Consider the following 18,245-nt stretch of genomic DNA (forward strand, 5'->3'; position numbering starts at 1 on the left):
TTAGGTATTTAGTTTGATACCTGGGTGATAAAGGTAGTCATGCAATTTATAAGTCCTTAATATGAGTGTAATTAAAAGCTTAGCTGAATACAGAATAGGTGAAGATTTCTTAAAAATCAAATTTAAGAAAACAGTTTTGTCATTACTAGTAGGATCAGTTGGTTAGGCAAGATAGCATTAAACATGACATGCCACACAAAATTGGATAAAAAATTTTGTTTTAACTTGGGTAATGTAAAAGCCCAACATAAACACTTTATGCAAGATTGGAGATTCTCTCTATATAAAAGCTGCGTTTAGTCACTTGAGCCTAAGAATCTTATCCACAAAATTGATAGCAATAGGAATGGTGAATGATAATTTAATTTGCAATTCTAAAAACATGACTTGAGTTAAAAAAAATCCTATAAAATTTTGTTCAAAGTTTAACTCCTTATGTTCAATTCAAACCAGAGTGTTTAAATTCACAATATGTTTCATCATCCTTGGGTATTTTTGTATTATTTATATGAATACTATCAGTTTTATTTACAAATACTACTTTCAGCGTACACATGGAGGTTTTCTAGTTACTGTTAAATAGCAGATCCAGGTATGTTGTTCCCTACAGTGCTGAGTTATCAGTCAGTGGGTTATTTGTTGTTCCTTTTCTGCCATTTCTTGTTGGCGAATTGTATCCTGTGCTGCTTGCTGCATTTTCTCCAGTTTTTCCAGAGTCAGAGATTTTAAGGGTAAAAGTTTAGGTTTACACAGCACCATTGTGGTTACATCTTCCACAGACAATTGCCCTAAGTTTAAAAAGAAATAAGAATTAATTCAAGGGACATAACACAGTTGTTTGGTATTTTGGATGTGCAGCTAGAATGAAGGTGTAAGAACTTACTCCATTGTCAACGAAAAACTCTTATACCTAGACGTGAGTTTTGCTTTGGGACCAGAAGGGTAGTTACCCCAAAAGCAACATTTCTTAATACCAGGGTATTCTTGAGGAAGACAAGTTTTGAGTTTTGTACCCAAGACTCTAAGCTACCATAAGATGACTTTTTCTGTGAAATGTTTAATTTTAAATAAGATTTGGGAGAATATATACATAGTGTATAAAAATAAAGTATGGTATTAAGTTAACCTGAATATTCTAATTACTGAATTAAACCTTCAACTTTTCTTAATATTGCTTGATTTAGGTTTTGTTTTCTCCACTTTCAGACCATATTTAGTTGTTATGATAAATTCCATTATGTTACTTAATTGAAAATTTCATATAGTAATATGCAATCTTGGGTATACAAGGATTTCTAATGATAAGAAAAGATGCTTCATTTGTTGTCCTTTTACTGAAAAAAAGAAGTGAGGATCCCTCCTTTACGACCTACTGGTGAAAAAAAGTATATGGTAAAAGTGGACAGTAAATGAGACAGAGAACAAAATAGCTACAGATGTTTAGCTGTTAGGCCTGCTGTGTGACACTTCCTATCACTTTGTTGGTCCCTATAATACTCAATGACCTAAGTATTTGTGATGTACATTACCTTGTTTTGGAAGAACTTCCCGGAACATTGACTTCACTTCCGCCATATCTTAATTACTGGATACAGTTAAGATTTTCCTTCAATGAGAAATCAATTATTAATATTGTTCAAGAATAAATCCACAAAGGATATTGCCTGAGACATTTCCATTACAGTTTAAGAAGTAAAATCAATTCCTATAGAAAGTGAACTACCATGTCTTTGCATAATATTCCCATCAATTTCCTGTGATTCTTTTCATTGAAACAAGGTTGAGATAGTTTGTATAAGCATCTAGATCTTCTCAACTTTAATTAGTGGAGGTGTTAATTGTAAGGCTGGGTGTTCTAAATTTTTTCTCCTCCTAGTGAAAAAGTGGTAGAGCTTTAGTTTTTTAGGCAAAGATGATTAATAAGTATCAGCTAAGGAAAAGGCATTTATGTGCAGCCATTGTGGTTTACTGGTAGCATCTCCCCTAAATGGCGAGTGACATTAAAAAAACAAAATAAAAAGAAAACACCACTTGAGAGGTGGGATGAGGCAGGTAATTAGGAAAAGGAGGTAGTAGGCAAATGTTTCCTAAAATTCCCCCTTCTCTCAATAGCTAACACTAACAGTTGGCTTCTACTTTTAATCCCTTTGCCATAACAACAAACAGCATCCTAAGGATCAGTTACTGGCTACAGCTGTAATTTGTAAGGAAGCAACGCAACTGGCCCTTGAAGAACAGAAAAAAGGTATGCATGCTTTCATTTTACTATTTTCCTCTTAATACAAAGATACTATATGCTAGAGGACCCGCATATACCTTCATATGAGTATTTTTCTTTTTTATGAACATCCCAGCATACATGCCATCTTTGGCCAGTGACATTTGCTCCAAGTGTCAAATATCCCAGATAAATGCTATGCTATATGTTCCAGGTGTTCTCAACTAAGCTGTAGAATAATCCCTTTTCCAAACACAGATGCCTCTCCAGACAGTCCCACCCATTTAGTGATTCACCATACTGATGCAATCTTACCATGCATCTTTCACAACATCACCACCGCAGAAGAAAGATTTATTATTTATAAAGTGGTAATGCTGGCTTGGTGCCTGCATTTACTGCCAACTGCAAATTAATTATAATCAAGTGAAGCTGCTTCTGGTCTTTGCTATTCCCGCTCCACTACTTTTTGACATTCCTAATAAAAGCTTCCTACTCTCCATCCACCAAGCTTCTTCCCCTTTCTTGTCCAAATTTTTTATTCTGGAATGTCTAAATTCCTGAGAAACCTCTACCTGCTTTCCAGAATTCTGTCATCAAGCTTTACCCCTATACTGCTCTATCAAAGAAGATGTGAAATAGGGACTGGACCAGGAACAAAGCAACTTACCACTAAATGGAATGTAAGGTAAATAGAATATGCAATTTTCTTAGAATGCACACCCTACCACATTCTTTCCTTCTTGGGTCTGCTAGTGGTACCCAGTGATCATTGCTGTTTTTTTTTCCAGGTCAGGTTGAAGGCTAGTAACATTGCAGTCCCCTGATTAGCCTTGAATAGAGCTATCAAAAACAACACCCTAGACATAATGAAAATATTCATTATGCCCTTATTTGATGCAAATCTGACATGATATGCCAATGAAAGGGAGGATAGACACTACGGATGTTGGTAAATGTGAAGGAAATACATAGCAGCTAAGAATTTTTATATGTGTCACCAAAGTGCAAAAGTGGTGGGTGAACAAATACTTAAATCTTACCTGTTTTATATAGTAAGCAAGTCCAGCTACTCAGAAATCAATCATTATCCTTTGTTTTCTCTTAGTCTATACCTCTTTTACATCCAAAATCTAGCCTGAGGAAAACAATGAAACTTGGTGCTCTACCAAACCTCAGTTCTCTGTTTGACTAAGCTGCCAATGTTACTGGGGCAAGGGTGTGGGGCCAAGGACTGGTAGGGAGTGGGTTGGGCCTGGCATGGGGAAGATCAGTGTCAGTCCCTTGACTGGGTGGAATATCTGCTTTACTAGGGTTGGTTCTTGTTCCTAGGCCCCCTTAGGCATTGGCAGGAGAGAAACAGGAAGGGAAGGGCCAAAGTAAGCAAGGTGGTGGTTGGATGGACAGCACTGGCTGGATTATATTGTCTTGATAATCAACTGTCCTGGGAGTCCAGAGTAGGAAGAAGAACAATCATGTGTCCCTTAATGATGGGACACGTTCTAAGAAATACATGATTAGGTGATTTCGTTGTGTTGTGAACATCATATAGTGTACCTAAGCAAACCTAGATGGTATAGCCTATTATTCCTATGCTACAAATTTGTACAGCATGTTACTATACTGAATACTGTAGGCAACTGTAACACAATGGTAAGTATTTGTGTATGTAAATATATAAACATAGAAAAGGTATGTGCTAGGACATCAAGACCATTACAATGGCTAAGAGGTCACTAGGTGACAGGAATTTTTTGGCTCCATTATAATCTTATAGAACCACTGTTGTGTATGCAGGTTGTTGTTGACTGAAATGTTATGCAATGCATGACTGTATTTATTTCCTTCTCCATGTGGCTTAATAGCCAAACATGGGTGTTTGGCAACATGGTATAATGAATGCACTCTTAAGCAGTTTGTAACAGTAATTTCTTAATGGTTAGGTAGATGTAAATAAAACCAGGGACAGATGGGCCAAAGAAGAAACATAATATCTATGGCTGAAATTCATGTTTCATACAATTGCCATGGCCATTTAATTCAATAAATATGTGAGTGCCTACTGTAGGCACTGTTCATCAGTGAACAAAACAGACAAAAACAAAACCTTTGCTCCTTTGGAGTTTACTGTCTAGACTAAGGGGAGAAAAACAAATTGAATGCTAGCAGGTAGTTAAGTGCTATAGAAAATAATATTAAGGGGATTTAGGAATGCTGGGGGGGGTGGTATTTCAATTTCAATATGGAAATTATGATGGCCTCATTAAGAAGTGACACTTGAGGAAAGACTGCTTTTGTGTGTGTGAATGTATGTGATGTGTCTTGAGATTGCAAAAAGTCAAAAGCCTGACAGTATCCACAGTTAGGGAAGGTATAGGGAAATTAGCATTCTGTTGTTACAGCTTTTTAAGAGAGGTATAGTTTCTTGTTTATAATTCTCCCAGAGATAATAGTTTTTATGGATAATGCATTTCAAAATCATGACATGGTATGCAAATCTCTTGTAGCTAAATTAATGCAAAAGAACTCAGAGGAAAACCAAATCTTTGTCATGAAATATTTTGCTTTGCTTTAGGAGAGTTAAAAAACAGGTAGGAAGGATTACTGCTTTAAAATAAATCATACACATTTGGACAAGTTAAAAATATCTGGGGTTATTTAGTTTGATAACCACACTAAATTATGTGTGTAGGACCAGACTAGATTGCTGAAGTGCCCTTCTGAACTTTGAGAATATACCAGTGGTCCTCAAATTTTCTACTTGCATATTCCCAAAGAGATTTTGAAAAACTAGGTAACATTTTATACATTTCTGAATTGACACATACATTTTTTCATAAGTTTAGTTATAAAGGATATAATTTCCAGCGTACTTAAAAATAACTGTTACATCAGTCTTTTAAAAATATATCCAATAAAATCCAAACATCATAGCAATTTGATAGTCACCATTATCCATTAATTAAAAAATGAAGAGCTTTTTTAAGTCAGAAACTTTATGTCATCTTTTTTCTCCCCACATCTCTATTTCCAGCTCACTCACTTTTATTCTAATATAACACATTTTCATGCCTGATATTTTATTGATCATTCTATCATACTTCTTTCCTACAAAAATGTTTATAAATTTAAATTAAAACTACTCTGGATTCAGTTATTACAATTAATATGAAATTGGTCAAAACTACACATTAATAAAATAATTACTGAACATAAAAGTTATAAGAACAGAACTTTGTTTTCTCAGTTAGTTCATGTATATACATGGTTTACTTGTTACAATTTGTTTTTCATTTTTACCAATGTAAGCACTGAGATGGGAATGGGAAAATTTTTTTCAATCTCTGAAGTTATATGTTAAAAATCATATACTGATCTATCATTGAAAATTAATTTTAAAAGATGGACAGACTACTAAATTAGGTGTTGCTTCTGTATTGCTGAAAGCTAGAACTAAACAGCCTCCTGACTTACAAAAGCACTACTTACCTAATAATCAGTGAAGCCCTTGTCTTTTTCATAGTTTCCTTTTGTCTGTTTGTTTAGCACCTAGGAAATTTTTACTCTCTGGAGCATTTCATCATAATAAGATTCTACATGGGCCAGAGAGATGCGTTTCCTTGGTGAAGTCTTAGAGAGATGATTGTGAAAGAGGAGATGGGAAATGAGATTAAGCAAGATGGTTTATCTGTAGGACCATTTTCTCAAGGAATTCTTTATCAGCAGATACTATATACGGAAGTTTAGGTTCTGGAAATTGATTACTTTTAACCTAGCTTGCTTGCATACCCCTCTGGGTTGTCTTCAGGCATCTCGAAGGACATGTGAACTCTGGTATAAAGACTGATCATCTACACAATAAATTACATCATGTTGTTCTCTGACATGTTAATGGACTTTCTAAGAAGATTCCGTAATTATTAAATTTGAGAAGCCCAGTACTTTTTAGAAACTTTATTATGTAAAGTATGTGATGAATCTCAAACAGGACAATCGAGTACGTATTGTTTCTTAAACTTATTTGATCCTGGAATCCTTTAAAAGTGCTTCTATGGGACCAGCGTTCCATAGAATACACTTTGTACTCCTAAGACAACAACACTTTCAATATCGTGTGTGTAATAAGATGCTATAAATTAAGCAAATATTAAGGAAAATACCAATATTTGCAAATAACAAATTTCAAAATTGGTAAAGGCTACATTTCTTCTGAATGTAACATTAAGATCAATTGAAGAACAGCTTATCTTCTTCCCCTAATAAGTGGAAAGTTTAGACCAACTTGGACAAAAATGTCTTTTTATAAAGAAATTATTTAAATATGAAGAGAAAAAAATCTTCTTGCAGAGTATTTGGGGATTTGGCAAAAATGACAGCTATTCTTTTTTCTTATCACAAGGAAATTCTGATTGGGGGAGGCCTTCTAGTGAAACAAGTAGAATACTTTGTGCCAAAATGTTAACTAATAGTTATTATATTTATGGGCCTCATTTCTACATTCTAATTTTATTACATGAACATCCATTATTAATAAAAGGTTAAGAACAAAATTGAAGTATTCAAATGACAAGTTATCTTATATTGAAATTAAGTCAAGGTCGGATTGACCTAGACATAGTTTCTAGGTTTGAGGATGCTGGAGGAGAGAGATAAATAACCATTTATGCAATGTAAGTTTTGTACTTAGAGGCAAATGTAAAAATGCCATGGGAACACAAATGAGGAGGAATTGTGTCATGCACAGATGATGTGGGGGAGAATATCAGGTACAGGTAACAACAATTTGTGCAGAGACATGAAGTTGGGCAATACACAGCACAGAGTGCATTATGGGGTAGAGGGGCAGTGATGATAAAAACGTTACTAGCAACAAGCCTGGAAACAAACCCAAACTAAACTATAACCAAATTAGTTTTGAAGGAAGCATTGAAATATTTAAAAAATGAGAATGACCTGAACAGATCTAAATGTGTTTAGAAGGACAAATAAAAGGCTCTTCAGATAGTCTAGGTGCAGGTGAAAAATGGATGTTTTCACAATGACAACTAGCTGCACTTTATAGGGAAAGCACAAGAAGGCGCGAAGGACAAGAATTCAATTTTTGGAGTCTAATGACTAAAGATATACTTGTGAGACTTTTCAGAAGAAATATCAAATAGGCAAAGGGAATATGAGTATGAAGCAGTTACTTAAGTAGAAGCTGTGATAGAGTGGTGGTAATTCAGACCAGCAAAAACAATGATACCCTCAATATATTCTCCATTAATGAGGCAATCATCTTCATACAAACAAAAGCAATCAGCAACAGGGCCTTTCAAACTGTGAAGAATAAGATTTATATAATTTTGTTATGAAAAAGTTGGCTCTTATGCTATCTCTTGGACTTGAATGTTATGGACCTGTAGAAGACCTCTAAACAGAATCTTTTACTGAGATTGTACCTGCGGACCTATCACCTATTTGGGAAAAAATAGTCTAGCTCATAGTCCTTTGTTCAAGAAAGTATGAATCTCTAAAGTGGCCAGAAATTATGAGTTTGTACACCAAAATTAATGCTGTACCTTGTATTCTATTTGGAAATAAACCCTAGATATCCTTATCACCTAGAGTGATAAAGGATGCTGCTGTAGGTGACAAGCAAAGGAATTATTCTTCTAGAGTAGAAAACTAATAAATGCTAACATAAGAGAAGGAATTTGGAATCACAGAGTGCCTATCCGAACAGATTTTTTTGTTTCAACAAATACACTAATGTCTATAATGTACCAGCCACAAGCAACAAGCACCACATGTACTATCAAATTGGTACTAATTGATCAACACTTATGTATACATATGGAAGTAACATTCATTGGGTGTTGGGCAGGTAGGGGGAGGAGGGGATGGGTAAATGCACACCTAATGGGTGTGGTGCACACTGTTTGGGATGGGCATGCTTATAGCTCTGAATTGGGCAGTGCAAAGGCAATATATGTAACCTAAACATTTGTACCCCTGTAAAATTTTGAAATAAAACAAAACCAAAAAAAAAAAAAAAAAAAAAGTACCAGCCACAGCTAAATGAGGGAGACGGAGTAGGGAAGAACCAGTTCCTTTCCTTGAGGAATCTGGGGGAGGTGAGGTGGGTAAAGAGACTCTTGTAAATAAATAATCATAATTGAATACAATGGACTTTAATAAAAGCATGCCTGCTATATCTTAAGACATGAAAACCATGAACTACTTGGCCCAGGATAAGGGACAGTGGGTGGTCTCTGAAGAATTACTAAACTTCACCTTGGAGCTAGTCCCAGAAAGATGAATGAGGGTTTACTAGGAAGAGAAGGGGATGTGTAGTAAGGGGTGGATGTTCTAGACAAAGTGAACAAATATGTTCAGAGGAGAAGCATAAAAAATAAGTGGTCTGAGGGAAAGGCTAGAGTACAATATGTGTGCAGTATGCACTTGCAGTATGCACTAGGTACTATGGTGCGACTGATTAGGTGGAGGCCAGTTCATGCTTAGCCTTTAATGCCATGCCTCAGAATTTGGACTTCATATGCCATAAACTGGAGGGAGCTAATTGGATAGGTCTAAGTGGTTATGTGACATAAGATTTGTTTTTTGGAAACATATATTGTAGACAAAACAAAGAAAAAACCACAAGAGATACTAGAGGCAAGGAGATCAGTAAGGAAGGAAGCTATAATTGTTTAGGTAAAATGATGAAAGTGTGAACTAAAACAGTGATAACAGACATAAAGAGGAGAAGATATAAGAGTATTCAAGGGTGTAAGAAGTTGAGATTCAAACCTCCTCCACCTTCCTACTCCCTACCCACTTTGGGTGGTAAGGAAATGATCAAAGATGGCTGACATGAGCTAACATGATTAAGTGGACAGTGCAGGTGTTAATTCAAGTTGGGAACACAGAGGAGACAGTTGGGAAGGACCTGCGAGTTAGGTATGGACCCAAACAGGGGAAGTCCAACAGGAAGGTAAAAAGGACTGGAGGTCCAGAGAGTCAATGGTACAGTAGCATAACTATAGAGGTAGATATAATTACCCAAGAAGGATGTGGAAAGATGGTTGGTGGTGGGGTGGTGGTAAAAAGAGTCAAGAGTATAGTGTGGTACTTGAAAGAAGCACCTGAAGTCACATTATAAACGTAAATAAATTCTCTAAGCCTTAGGTTTTATCTGTAAAATAAAGTTTATAAAGGCATCAACTTGAGATGGCTTGTGTATTAAAGATATAATTCATATAAAGCCATCAGATCAGTCCCTGGCACATGATGAGAGCTCAATGAATGTCCACAATTCTTACCATATTGTATCATTACATTGTTGTAATAAATCAGATTTTCAGAAAAATACATCTACTAATAAGCATTAGAGTTATAGAAGCTTATTACTAAAGCAGAACGAAGAAAAACATATAGGCAAGCAGGAACACTTAAGAATTCTCCACCCATTCTCTCTACACCCTTACTGTCTTAAAAGTTATATAAAAGGTAGAATAGTTTAAATGCCCAGGCATCTACCTTAGCTTCTTTCCTTTAGTCTAGCTTAGTGGCTATTAAATTTTAATCTGCTTAAGAATAACAATAACAGCCCAATGTTTTAGTACAAACTCATATATGTATTTTAACTATGACATTTTAAGGAATTTTCTACAGTAAAGTTGAAAATAACTTTTACTACCCTAAAAGGTGACTGTAGAATTGAATTGCCCATGTACCCACCCACTTCCCACTAGGTGTCTCTCCCAATGTCTAGGAAGAGTTATTTTGTCCAGCATTACATAGTGTCCAACATTACATAAGTGGAGAAATAGGATTTGAACTTGTGTCTGCCTCACTCCAAAGCCTGGTCCCTCTTCAGTTTTCTCTATTCTGAATCTGCATGAATGGCCTGGACGCCCCAAGTAGATTTAGTATGGATATCCACCAAAGGAACAACAAAATTTAAGATGATTTTAGAGAAATGTTAGACAGTAGACTATACTGTGTAGAAGCCAATGAAGGGTGAAGTAACATACAATCTTCAATTTCTACTGAAATGGGCAATTTTGAAGCCACTAATAACTATTGCAAAGGAGGATGAAAATAAAACATTAGTCAAACAGTAAGTATCAGGAATGAGGTAGATGAAAAAATAAGTGTAGCATACTGACTTAAGCATTACATTTTGTTTTTCCTCTTTAGTTTGGGAACTATGTCACAATCAGACCAATGTATGACTCTAACCAACGTGTGGATTTTCTTTCTCTTTTTAATTTTAGGATTTGCCATTCCAATTGTCATGTTTGATACCACCCTGCAAGAAATATCTTAGGAATAAAAACTGCTTTTTGACTGTGGATTTTGTTTACATCATTAAGTATATTTTTAAAAACATGACACTGGGAACTTTCAAATCTCAAGCTTAATTAGAAATATACAACACTTTAAAAGCTTACAAGTTTTGCATTTTTAAATTCTCTTCATCATGATATATCACAGATTATATGAAAGCTTACATTACAGCTCATATGAGAAGATATTGATTAGACCAAGATCCCAGGTTAAACAGCTGAATAGGACTATTGGCCTTAGATTACACCTATTTTCATCTAGCCATCTGGAAAATGTAAGCTGTGGTAACAGAGGAGTGCACAGAGAAGGGGACTAGATTACTAAAATCTAAACTCCATTTCTGGTAACTCAAAGCATATACATATGTGTCAGAAACATCAAAATGAAAACATATTGTGGATGCCAAAGTCGAGTCTTGGTTTCAAAACTGTTCAGGACAGGATTCAGATCTGTTTTTAAAGGTGCCCTCTTAGGTCACACTAAGTTTCCCTAGTAAAATAGTTGATCTTTGGTAGGAGCCCCAAGGAGCCATTCCATGGGTCAACGTGGTTATCCATAACGTGCCTACTACTCCTAACCTGTCATTAGGTCTTCATTGTGTTTCTTTTTTCCCCTCCATTAATTTATCTAAACTTATCAGCTTATCCTAATTGTACAAAAGCCCATTCTTAAAGTTTGAAATGGAATGCGTCAGCATATTCTGGAGTTTGAAGTGTTTTAAACAAGGTATGGCAGCAAAATCCAATGTATGACTTAAATAAAACTGAGGTACCAGAGTTGTTTTCATTTTTTTTCTGATCAGTCTATCTCATGTTTACATATTAAATGCAGACCAGGGTTGCACTTTGGTGCTAACTAGCTAACTAGTTGTACTCTATTTCAAGTTCATACTTTAAATGGAGTACAGGGTTGTATTCTGGCCAAACCAGAGGTTTGGTTTTCTTATTAAAAAACATGTTTATTATCTATCTGGGTTCTATGTTTCAAGTAAAAAGTAGATGTAAAAGGGCTTAGAAATACAGTATGACATTCATTATTCCGGGTCTAATTTTCATATTGCTATAATAAAGGACTTGTTCTGGATTACCATTAAAGTAACTTCGAACTCTAAAAATCTTTGAATCCTCTAAACACCATGATACTTATAAGACAGCATGATCTATTTAAAGGTGTTTTTCTTTAAAAACTTGTTTTACTTATTTTAAAGTAGCATGTGCTGCCAAATTATATTCTTAAATATTTTTAAAAATATGATAATAAAGCAAACTGATCATAATATAACTCAAGGTGAGAAAATGTGAGCAAACTTCTAAGAAGGCAGCAAAGAGTAAAAATCTTTAAAATTGTAATCAAAGGAATAGAAGCTTGTTGTACCTAAGAATCTATCTTGAATTTCTGATACAGATGACAAAGGACTTGTTGCCTAACCTAAGGGGTAAATGCACATGACAAATGGCAGAAGGTAAACATCTCTAAAGCACTTTGAGATTCTCAACCAAAAATGCCAATCATGTTTTCATGTAAGAAACACACAGGTCATACACTGGTGGCTCTTGGTCCTATGCAGTTAAATGTTTTGTTGGCTTCCTAGATATTCGAAAGTATTTGAGCCAATGTTTAAAAATCAAATTTCGCATAAAATCCAAATTTTAGCTCCACTTGACATAACTGGCAACATGAAGCCTGCATTCCCACAGGGCAAAATGTGGCTAGGACTGGGAGTGAAGCCTCATTTAGGTAAGCGTGTGCTCTGAATTCTCCAGCCCTTAGTAAGTACTGCCTATTGTTTTCCTTACCTTACTTGACCAACCGCTACAGGCACTTGACTTTGCAACAAGAGTGAATGCAATATTATATGCCAAACTGTCTGATTTTATCATTAACAGGTGTTGAGAAGCAAATACACAATCTTTGGGAGATGAAGGAGAAACCAGAAGCAATCATAGTAAAGAACAGTAAAGGGTATTTTTCTCTTGTGAATATTTATTAAGTGAGCTCCTTTAAAGTAAATTCAATCTGCCTAGTGCAGGTTGTGAGTGGGGGTGGTGGGAATGGTAGGAATAATGGCAAAAATTTTTATCTTTTGTCTTATCCAAGACTTGGGGTTGACTGATAGATGAATTTTCAAAGCATAGTAGATTTCTAAAGGTAAACTAACATAAGAAGGTGAAAGGGGGAGCCCAGAAAGAGTTTTTCAGCAGACACAAAGTAGTAATGCTCACTCACTCAAGCAACTACCCACATGCTAGCAGAGTGCTTAATTTGGATTGATAATGTTCATCTGGAGATGCCAAGTAACATAATATGTCATAGTTGGAGACTATAGTAGATTCTATTCTGCTTTGTTATCTGGCATCTTCTGGTAGAAAAATGTTGCAACATGTTCAGTTTGGCTAATTAATTCAGACTCATGTGAATAAAATGTGCGTTGTCTAGCTTCTGAAATGTGCCGAGGCCTAAGACTGGGAATGCTCTTGGATGATGCCATTGGTTCTGGTATACTCCAGTAGCAGACACTACTATTAAGTTAGTAATGATACATCCTACTTATGCAAAATGCCTTTGCCTAATTACCTTTCCTATTTCAAAATTCAGTACTAGACAGTGGTACTAAAAATGTTGGCTGTTAAGCTTTAAAAAAGTATTTGCTCAGCACCAGATATACTTAGCTATTTCAACATTACGAAGGAAAGAAAAATAAAAAATTGTTTGATACTTTACACAGTGTTTCTCAAAGCTGGATCCTTAAATCATCTGCATCAAAATCCCCTGGACTATTTAAAATACAGATTTTTCTGGAGCCCTCCAGAAATCGGAATCACTGAATCAGAATATCTGACTTTTAAGTTCCCACATTAAACTTGGAGAACTACTGTCTTAGATTCATTCTTTCACTCACTAAATACTTAATTTTTTTGTCTTTTTTCTGAGACAAAGTCTCACTCTGTTGCCTGGGCTAGAGTGCCGTAGCATCACAATAGGTCACTGCAACCTCAAACTCCTGGACTCAAGTGATCCTCCTGCCTCAGCCTCCGGAACAGCTGGGACTACAGGTATGCACCACCATGCTGGCTATCACTCACTAAATATTTAATGCTAACTGTGTGCCCAAATAGGACTGCTTTAGAAGTTATTAATAACTATCATATACCGACCACATTCCATGTGCAATACACCAAGCAAAAGCACTTTAGGCCAGGTGTGGTGGCTCATGCCTGTAATCCTAGCACTTTGGGAGGCTGAGGCCAGAGGATTACTTGAGGCCAGGGGTTTGAGACCAGTCTGAGCAAGACTGAGACCCTGTCTCTACAAAAAACAGAAAAATTAGCCAGGCGTGGTGGTTCACACTTATAGTTCCAGCTACCTGGGAGGCTGAGGCAGGAAAATCACTGGAACTCAGGAGTTTGAGGTTGCTGTGAACTATGATGAGGCCACTGTACTCTAGCCCAGGTGACAGGGCGAAACCCTGTCTTAAAAACAAAAAAAAAGAATAAAAAACCAACAAAAGCGCTTTACATATATTTGAATTAATTCTGTTCAACAATTCCTAGAGATTTAAAGGCTCCATTTACTAGATAATAAAGAAAATGAGTAGACTGTCCAAGGTCATCCAGCCAGCGAATGGTCCTTTTCCTGAAATCCAGGTCTGATTCTAAAACCTGTGATCTTAACTGGCATATTAATTTTGCCTTACTTGAATCAGGAGTCAACTTAAAATTGTTTCATAGTCCCACATCAGCAAATTTTTACACAAAGGAAGTAACTGATGGAGTATATTACTTAACTTTTAATATGATGGCTAAAAACATTCTATACCAATCTAAGAGATTCTGCCCTCCAGAGCATTTTCTTCCTTTCACTTATCTTTTGTGATCAAATATTAAGTCTAGGTGAGATAGTATAGGAGGTGGACTCTGGCTACCCTGCCTGAGCCTTGAGCCAAAGCTTAAGTCTGCTTACAATACTGAGCAAAAGCTCTGAAAATGATTAACATCCAGCTTCAATAGAAGGTAGGTGCTTTCTTTAACAGGACATGGCAACCATTGGAGCAGGAGTCCGCTGGACCCAGTCAAAGCCAGCACAAACTGGTTACTGCCAAGATGAAGCCCAAAGTTGACAGTTCATAGAGCTTTTGCCTCATTTTCATGCTAAAAATCATGTGCAAGGGTGGAGATTTAACATGCTAATGAGACATGTGATATATGAAGAAGCACGATCATGGGGTGGGCAGCTCCCAACAAAACTCCAACTCTACATGCTATGAGTTCAATGCTAGTGTCAAACTTTCTCTTTAAAAAGTTCCCCAGCCCTTTGTTCAAAGAGCCAGTCTGGTTGCTCCTTCCCCACAAAGCCTTGCCTGTATAAGTTCCTTTTTAGGTTTTGTGCCAATTTCTATTGATTCGGGGACCAAGAACTGTGAGGTCAGTAATGTAGGCTAGGAGGAGCACATGAGTTTGGCAGTCTTGAGAGTTTTCCTCTTGCGATTATAAAGTAAATTCCATACACACTTCTTTATCCATGTTTCTAATGTACTAAGTGTTAAGTATCATCTTGATTTTGCAATTTTTAATAGGCTCTGCTTAATGCCACCAAAAAGCTATCACAAAAACACCAGGACCAATTAGGACTTATAAGAGAATTTCAGGGAGAAAAATAACATTGCCTAAATTGGAATTCGGCCAGATGGCCAACAGTTGCCTAGGTATCTGCTTTGATAACATCAAGATTCATCAGTATTTGAACTGCAGGGCCCACACATCTTTCAACAACAGTCTGCAAGGTGCCAGGAGTTGAAACTCATGAAACTATGCTGACATCAGTACACTTTGCTGCAGATTACATTGCATCAGCTCTAAGAATAGGCAAAGTAGCTGCAACACTTTATTAATGGTAGGCAGTCTATGCTGCCAGCCCAGGGCACTAACACAAACTTTATACACACAAGAGGATTAAATGCTAAACAATTCTTTGTAGGACACCATAGAGCGGTGAGAATGCTGAAAATGGGATGGATTTAACTAGCAACTCAAGGCAAAGGTACATGTAGTTGTATTTGAGAAGGCTCAATCGTGAATGGGAAAGTATGAATACTGTGAAGTATTCCTGCAAAAAATGTTAAAGTTAATCTGATCAAGCCTCTAGACTAACTTCTGGCTTATAATAAACAACAAAAAAGGGGGACCCATTTTCCAAAAACACTCCTAGCTTGAACTCTTCAAAATGCCAATGTCACAGGGGGAAAAAAGAAGATGGGGGAATTGTTCTAGATTAAGGCTGAAAAGTTACAATACCCAAATACAATACATAAATCTTGACTGGATCCTGATTTTTGGGGGAAGAGGGGTGGAGGAGAGGTATAAAAGATATTCTTGAGTCCAGAAAATTTGCACATGGACTGGATTTCAAATATTTCAGAATTATTAATTTCCTTGGCTGTAATAATATTATGTTTTGAAGGAGAACTTCAAAATTCTTAGGAAGTTCATATTAGAAGTTTTAGGGGTATCTGACTAACAGTAGGTGTCTGTGATTTCTTTCCAAATGGTTCAATGACAATGAAAAAGTACATGGGGAGAGATGAAATGAATATGGCAAAATGTTCAAAATGTTAACAACTTGGATATAGGTGAAGGGTATATGAATGTTTATTATATTCTTTCAGGTTTTTAACGTATGAACAATTTTATAGTAAAACATTTGGGGAAAAAATCATGTTAGAAAGACTTCAGAGGGGAAACCTAAGAAAAGGTTGAGTAGCAGGGACTATGCTGAATTTCTAATAAACTGAAGGTCCATAACATTTGGCTGGCAGTGTCTTGGGCATCCAAGAGACATCCAATATATTCAATCTTTCAGTAAGTATTTATCAAAATAATATCATGTGCAGAGTGAAATAATAGGCAAATGAATCTGATAGAAAGCATTCTATTTAGGTGTAAATATGATAGTGCAGCTAAAAACACAAGCAGCTGTCATATAGACTAGTGATTGCATAAAAGAGGTACTAAAAATGCTAAACTCATAGGAAATTACTTTCTGCTGGGGAGAATCTGGAAACACAGCCCTAAGGATAACAGAATCATAGATTCAGAATCACAAACTGTTGGTGCTACAACAGACTTCAGTGATTAACCCCCGAAGAAACAAGAGTAGTTCATTTTGGCTGGAGCATGAGTACTAAGGAAGTAGAAAGAACTTAAGTAAAGAACGTAGGCTTGCACCCTTATTGTTGACTGGCTGCGTATAAACAATATTTAATTTACCTGAAAGTTCTGGTCTTTTTCCCGCAGCTTTAGCATCCAACCCGGTATTACCAAGATGACTGAGAGTTCTTGACTCAAGCCTACAGAAGGAACTATGAGATAATGTGTGATAACCTAGTAAAGAGCCATATAAAAATAATATGGTATTTTTAAAAAAATATTCACAAGTTGTTTAATAAACCGTAGACACGAAGGATTAGGACAGTATTCCCTCAACAAGAACTGCAGTCAAAGCTTACAAAGACTGAGGAAAGGAGATAAAAGGAAAGGGGAGAAAAATCAGAATAGGAAAACAAGCGGCAGGGAAATAAGACTTAGAGGTCTTGCCGCGGTGGTAAGGGATCATCTTTTTCTTTTGTAGCTGAAGGTGGGAAATTATTTCCTCCAGCTCCCTAATTCTCCATCCTCCAAAGGTCAGGTAGTGAAAGTACTTAATAGGAACTTGCAGAGGCATGGTCAGGAGCTCCACTTTGCTGGAATTGGGAGCTCCGCCCGCAGGTCCGCGCCCATTCCCCGCTGGGGCACCCATTCCCCCCAGGTTGGCTCTGGCGGGGCTAGGGCGGCCAGTCGAGCGGCCTCGCCCCACCGGGAGCCTCAGAGGGGCGGGCCGACGCCTGGCCAGCCCGGAAAGAAAACCTTCTTCCAGCGGAAACGGCCCTGAGCCCAGCTCGCCTCAGCGCTCCGTTCCCCAGGGACCATCCGGCCCGGGCCTGCCCCACGGCTGGGGGCCGAGGGACACTCACCTCACTTGGCAACTCCGGTCAAGAATGGGCACCCCTGGGGCGCGGGCGGCGGAGGCTATTCCAACCCTTCCTCCGTGACCCCATTCGGAAGTGCCAAATGCAACTTCCGGGCAGGAGAGGGATTTTCGGAGCCCTAAACTGTTGTCCTCCTAGGTAAGTGACCAGACGTCTCAGCAAAATAAGGGTCAGGAAGCCGGACCGCTAATCTGGAGTATGAATTAACTTAGTAATTGGCCATGGGATGTCTGGTCACCTATGATACCTCTTTGGGCCTACTTACAGAAGCATCCCTTCTGAGACGTTGCCCGGGGTAACGGTGAGATTGGGCGAAGGAAAAACCTACGTCACTCTGGAAACAGGAAGCCAGGAAACTCCCTGCCATTTTCAGTTATGGCTGCCTTAGCTTCAACAGTAACTTCCGATTGGGAGTTGTCACTCTATCCTGCCGGAAGCTTACTCTGTGGCCCGGCTAGCCAGCGGCGCCCAGTGGGCGGGAGACGGCGTAGAGGAGCGGAGGAAAGGAAAAGGGCGGAGAGAGGGAAGCTGGCTCCAGTGTCTCGCTCTGATTGGCCAGCTTCGCTTGCTCTGTCTCCGCCTATTTTTCCTTCCCTGGCGAGTGACGGGCCCACGCCGGAGGGGTGGGGCGGGGCGTCGGAGCGAGAGTGTGTGGAGGGGCGGGCAGGGCGG

The 18,245-nt window shown here is 37.6% G+C and overlaps 2 protein-coding genes across 5 annotated transcripts in view; one reads left to right on the forward strand and one right to left on the reverse strand.

Moving 5' to 3' along the window:
* Positions 1-305: 305 nt before the first annotated feature.
* Positions 306-17,898, reverse strand: BBIP1 (BBSome interacting protein 1). Of its 4 annotated transcripts, none has more exons than XM_069461039.1 (4): positions 17,839-17,898; positions 16,816-16,907; positions 1,530-1,606; positions 306-788 (listed from the first exon to the last, which is right to left on the reverse strand). In XM_069461039.1, exons 3-4 carry the CDS (start codon positions 1,573-1,575, stop codon positions 625-627), a joined length of 210 nt encoding a protein of 69 aa, XP_069317140.1. In that variant the 5' UTR covers positions 1,576-1,606; positions 16,816-16,907; positions 17,839-17,898; the 3' UTR covers positions 306-624. The 4 variants fall into 4 exon arrangements, with proteins under 4 accessions (XP_069317140.1, XP_069317139.1, XP_069317141.1 ...); XM_069461038.1 differs by lacking the exon at positions 17,839-17,898 and adding an exon at positions 17,559-17,623; XM_069461040.1 differs by lacking the exon at positions 17,839-17,898 and adding an exon at positions 17,559-17,606 and having other exon boundaries at positions 16,816-16,895.
* The window catches only part of SHOC2 (SHOC2 leucine rich repeat scaffold protein), a 67,987-nt gene continuing 67,392 nt past the window's right edge, over positions 17,651-18,245 (forward strand). The window contains exon 1 of the mRNA XM_069461034.1: positions 17,651-17,711. The gene's annotated coding sequence lies outside the window, so the exon portion shown is untranslated. The remainder of the gene's footprint in view (positions 17,712-18,245) is intronic.

Source organism: Eulemur rufifrons, chromosome 28 (assembly GCF_041146395.1).
Source record: "Eulemur rufifrons isolate Redbay chromosome 28, OSU_ERuf_1, whole genome shotgun sequence".
Taxonomy (NCBI): domain Eukaryota; kingdom Metazoa; phylum Chordata; class Mammalia; order Primates; family Lemuridae; genus Eulemur; species Eulemur rufifrons.

Excerpts from the sequence above, each read along its gene's own strand:
- BBIP1 (XM_069461039.1), bottom strand. The coding sequence starts at position 1,575 with ATGGCGGAAGTGAAGTCAATGTTCCGGGAAGTTCTTCCAAAACAAG. Across the intron at positions 789-1,529 it reads GGAAGTTCTTCCAAAACAAG|GGCAATTGTCTGTGGAAGAT; the intron begins GTAATGTACATC and ends TTTTAAACTTAG.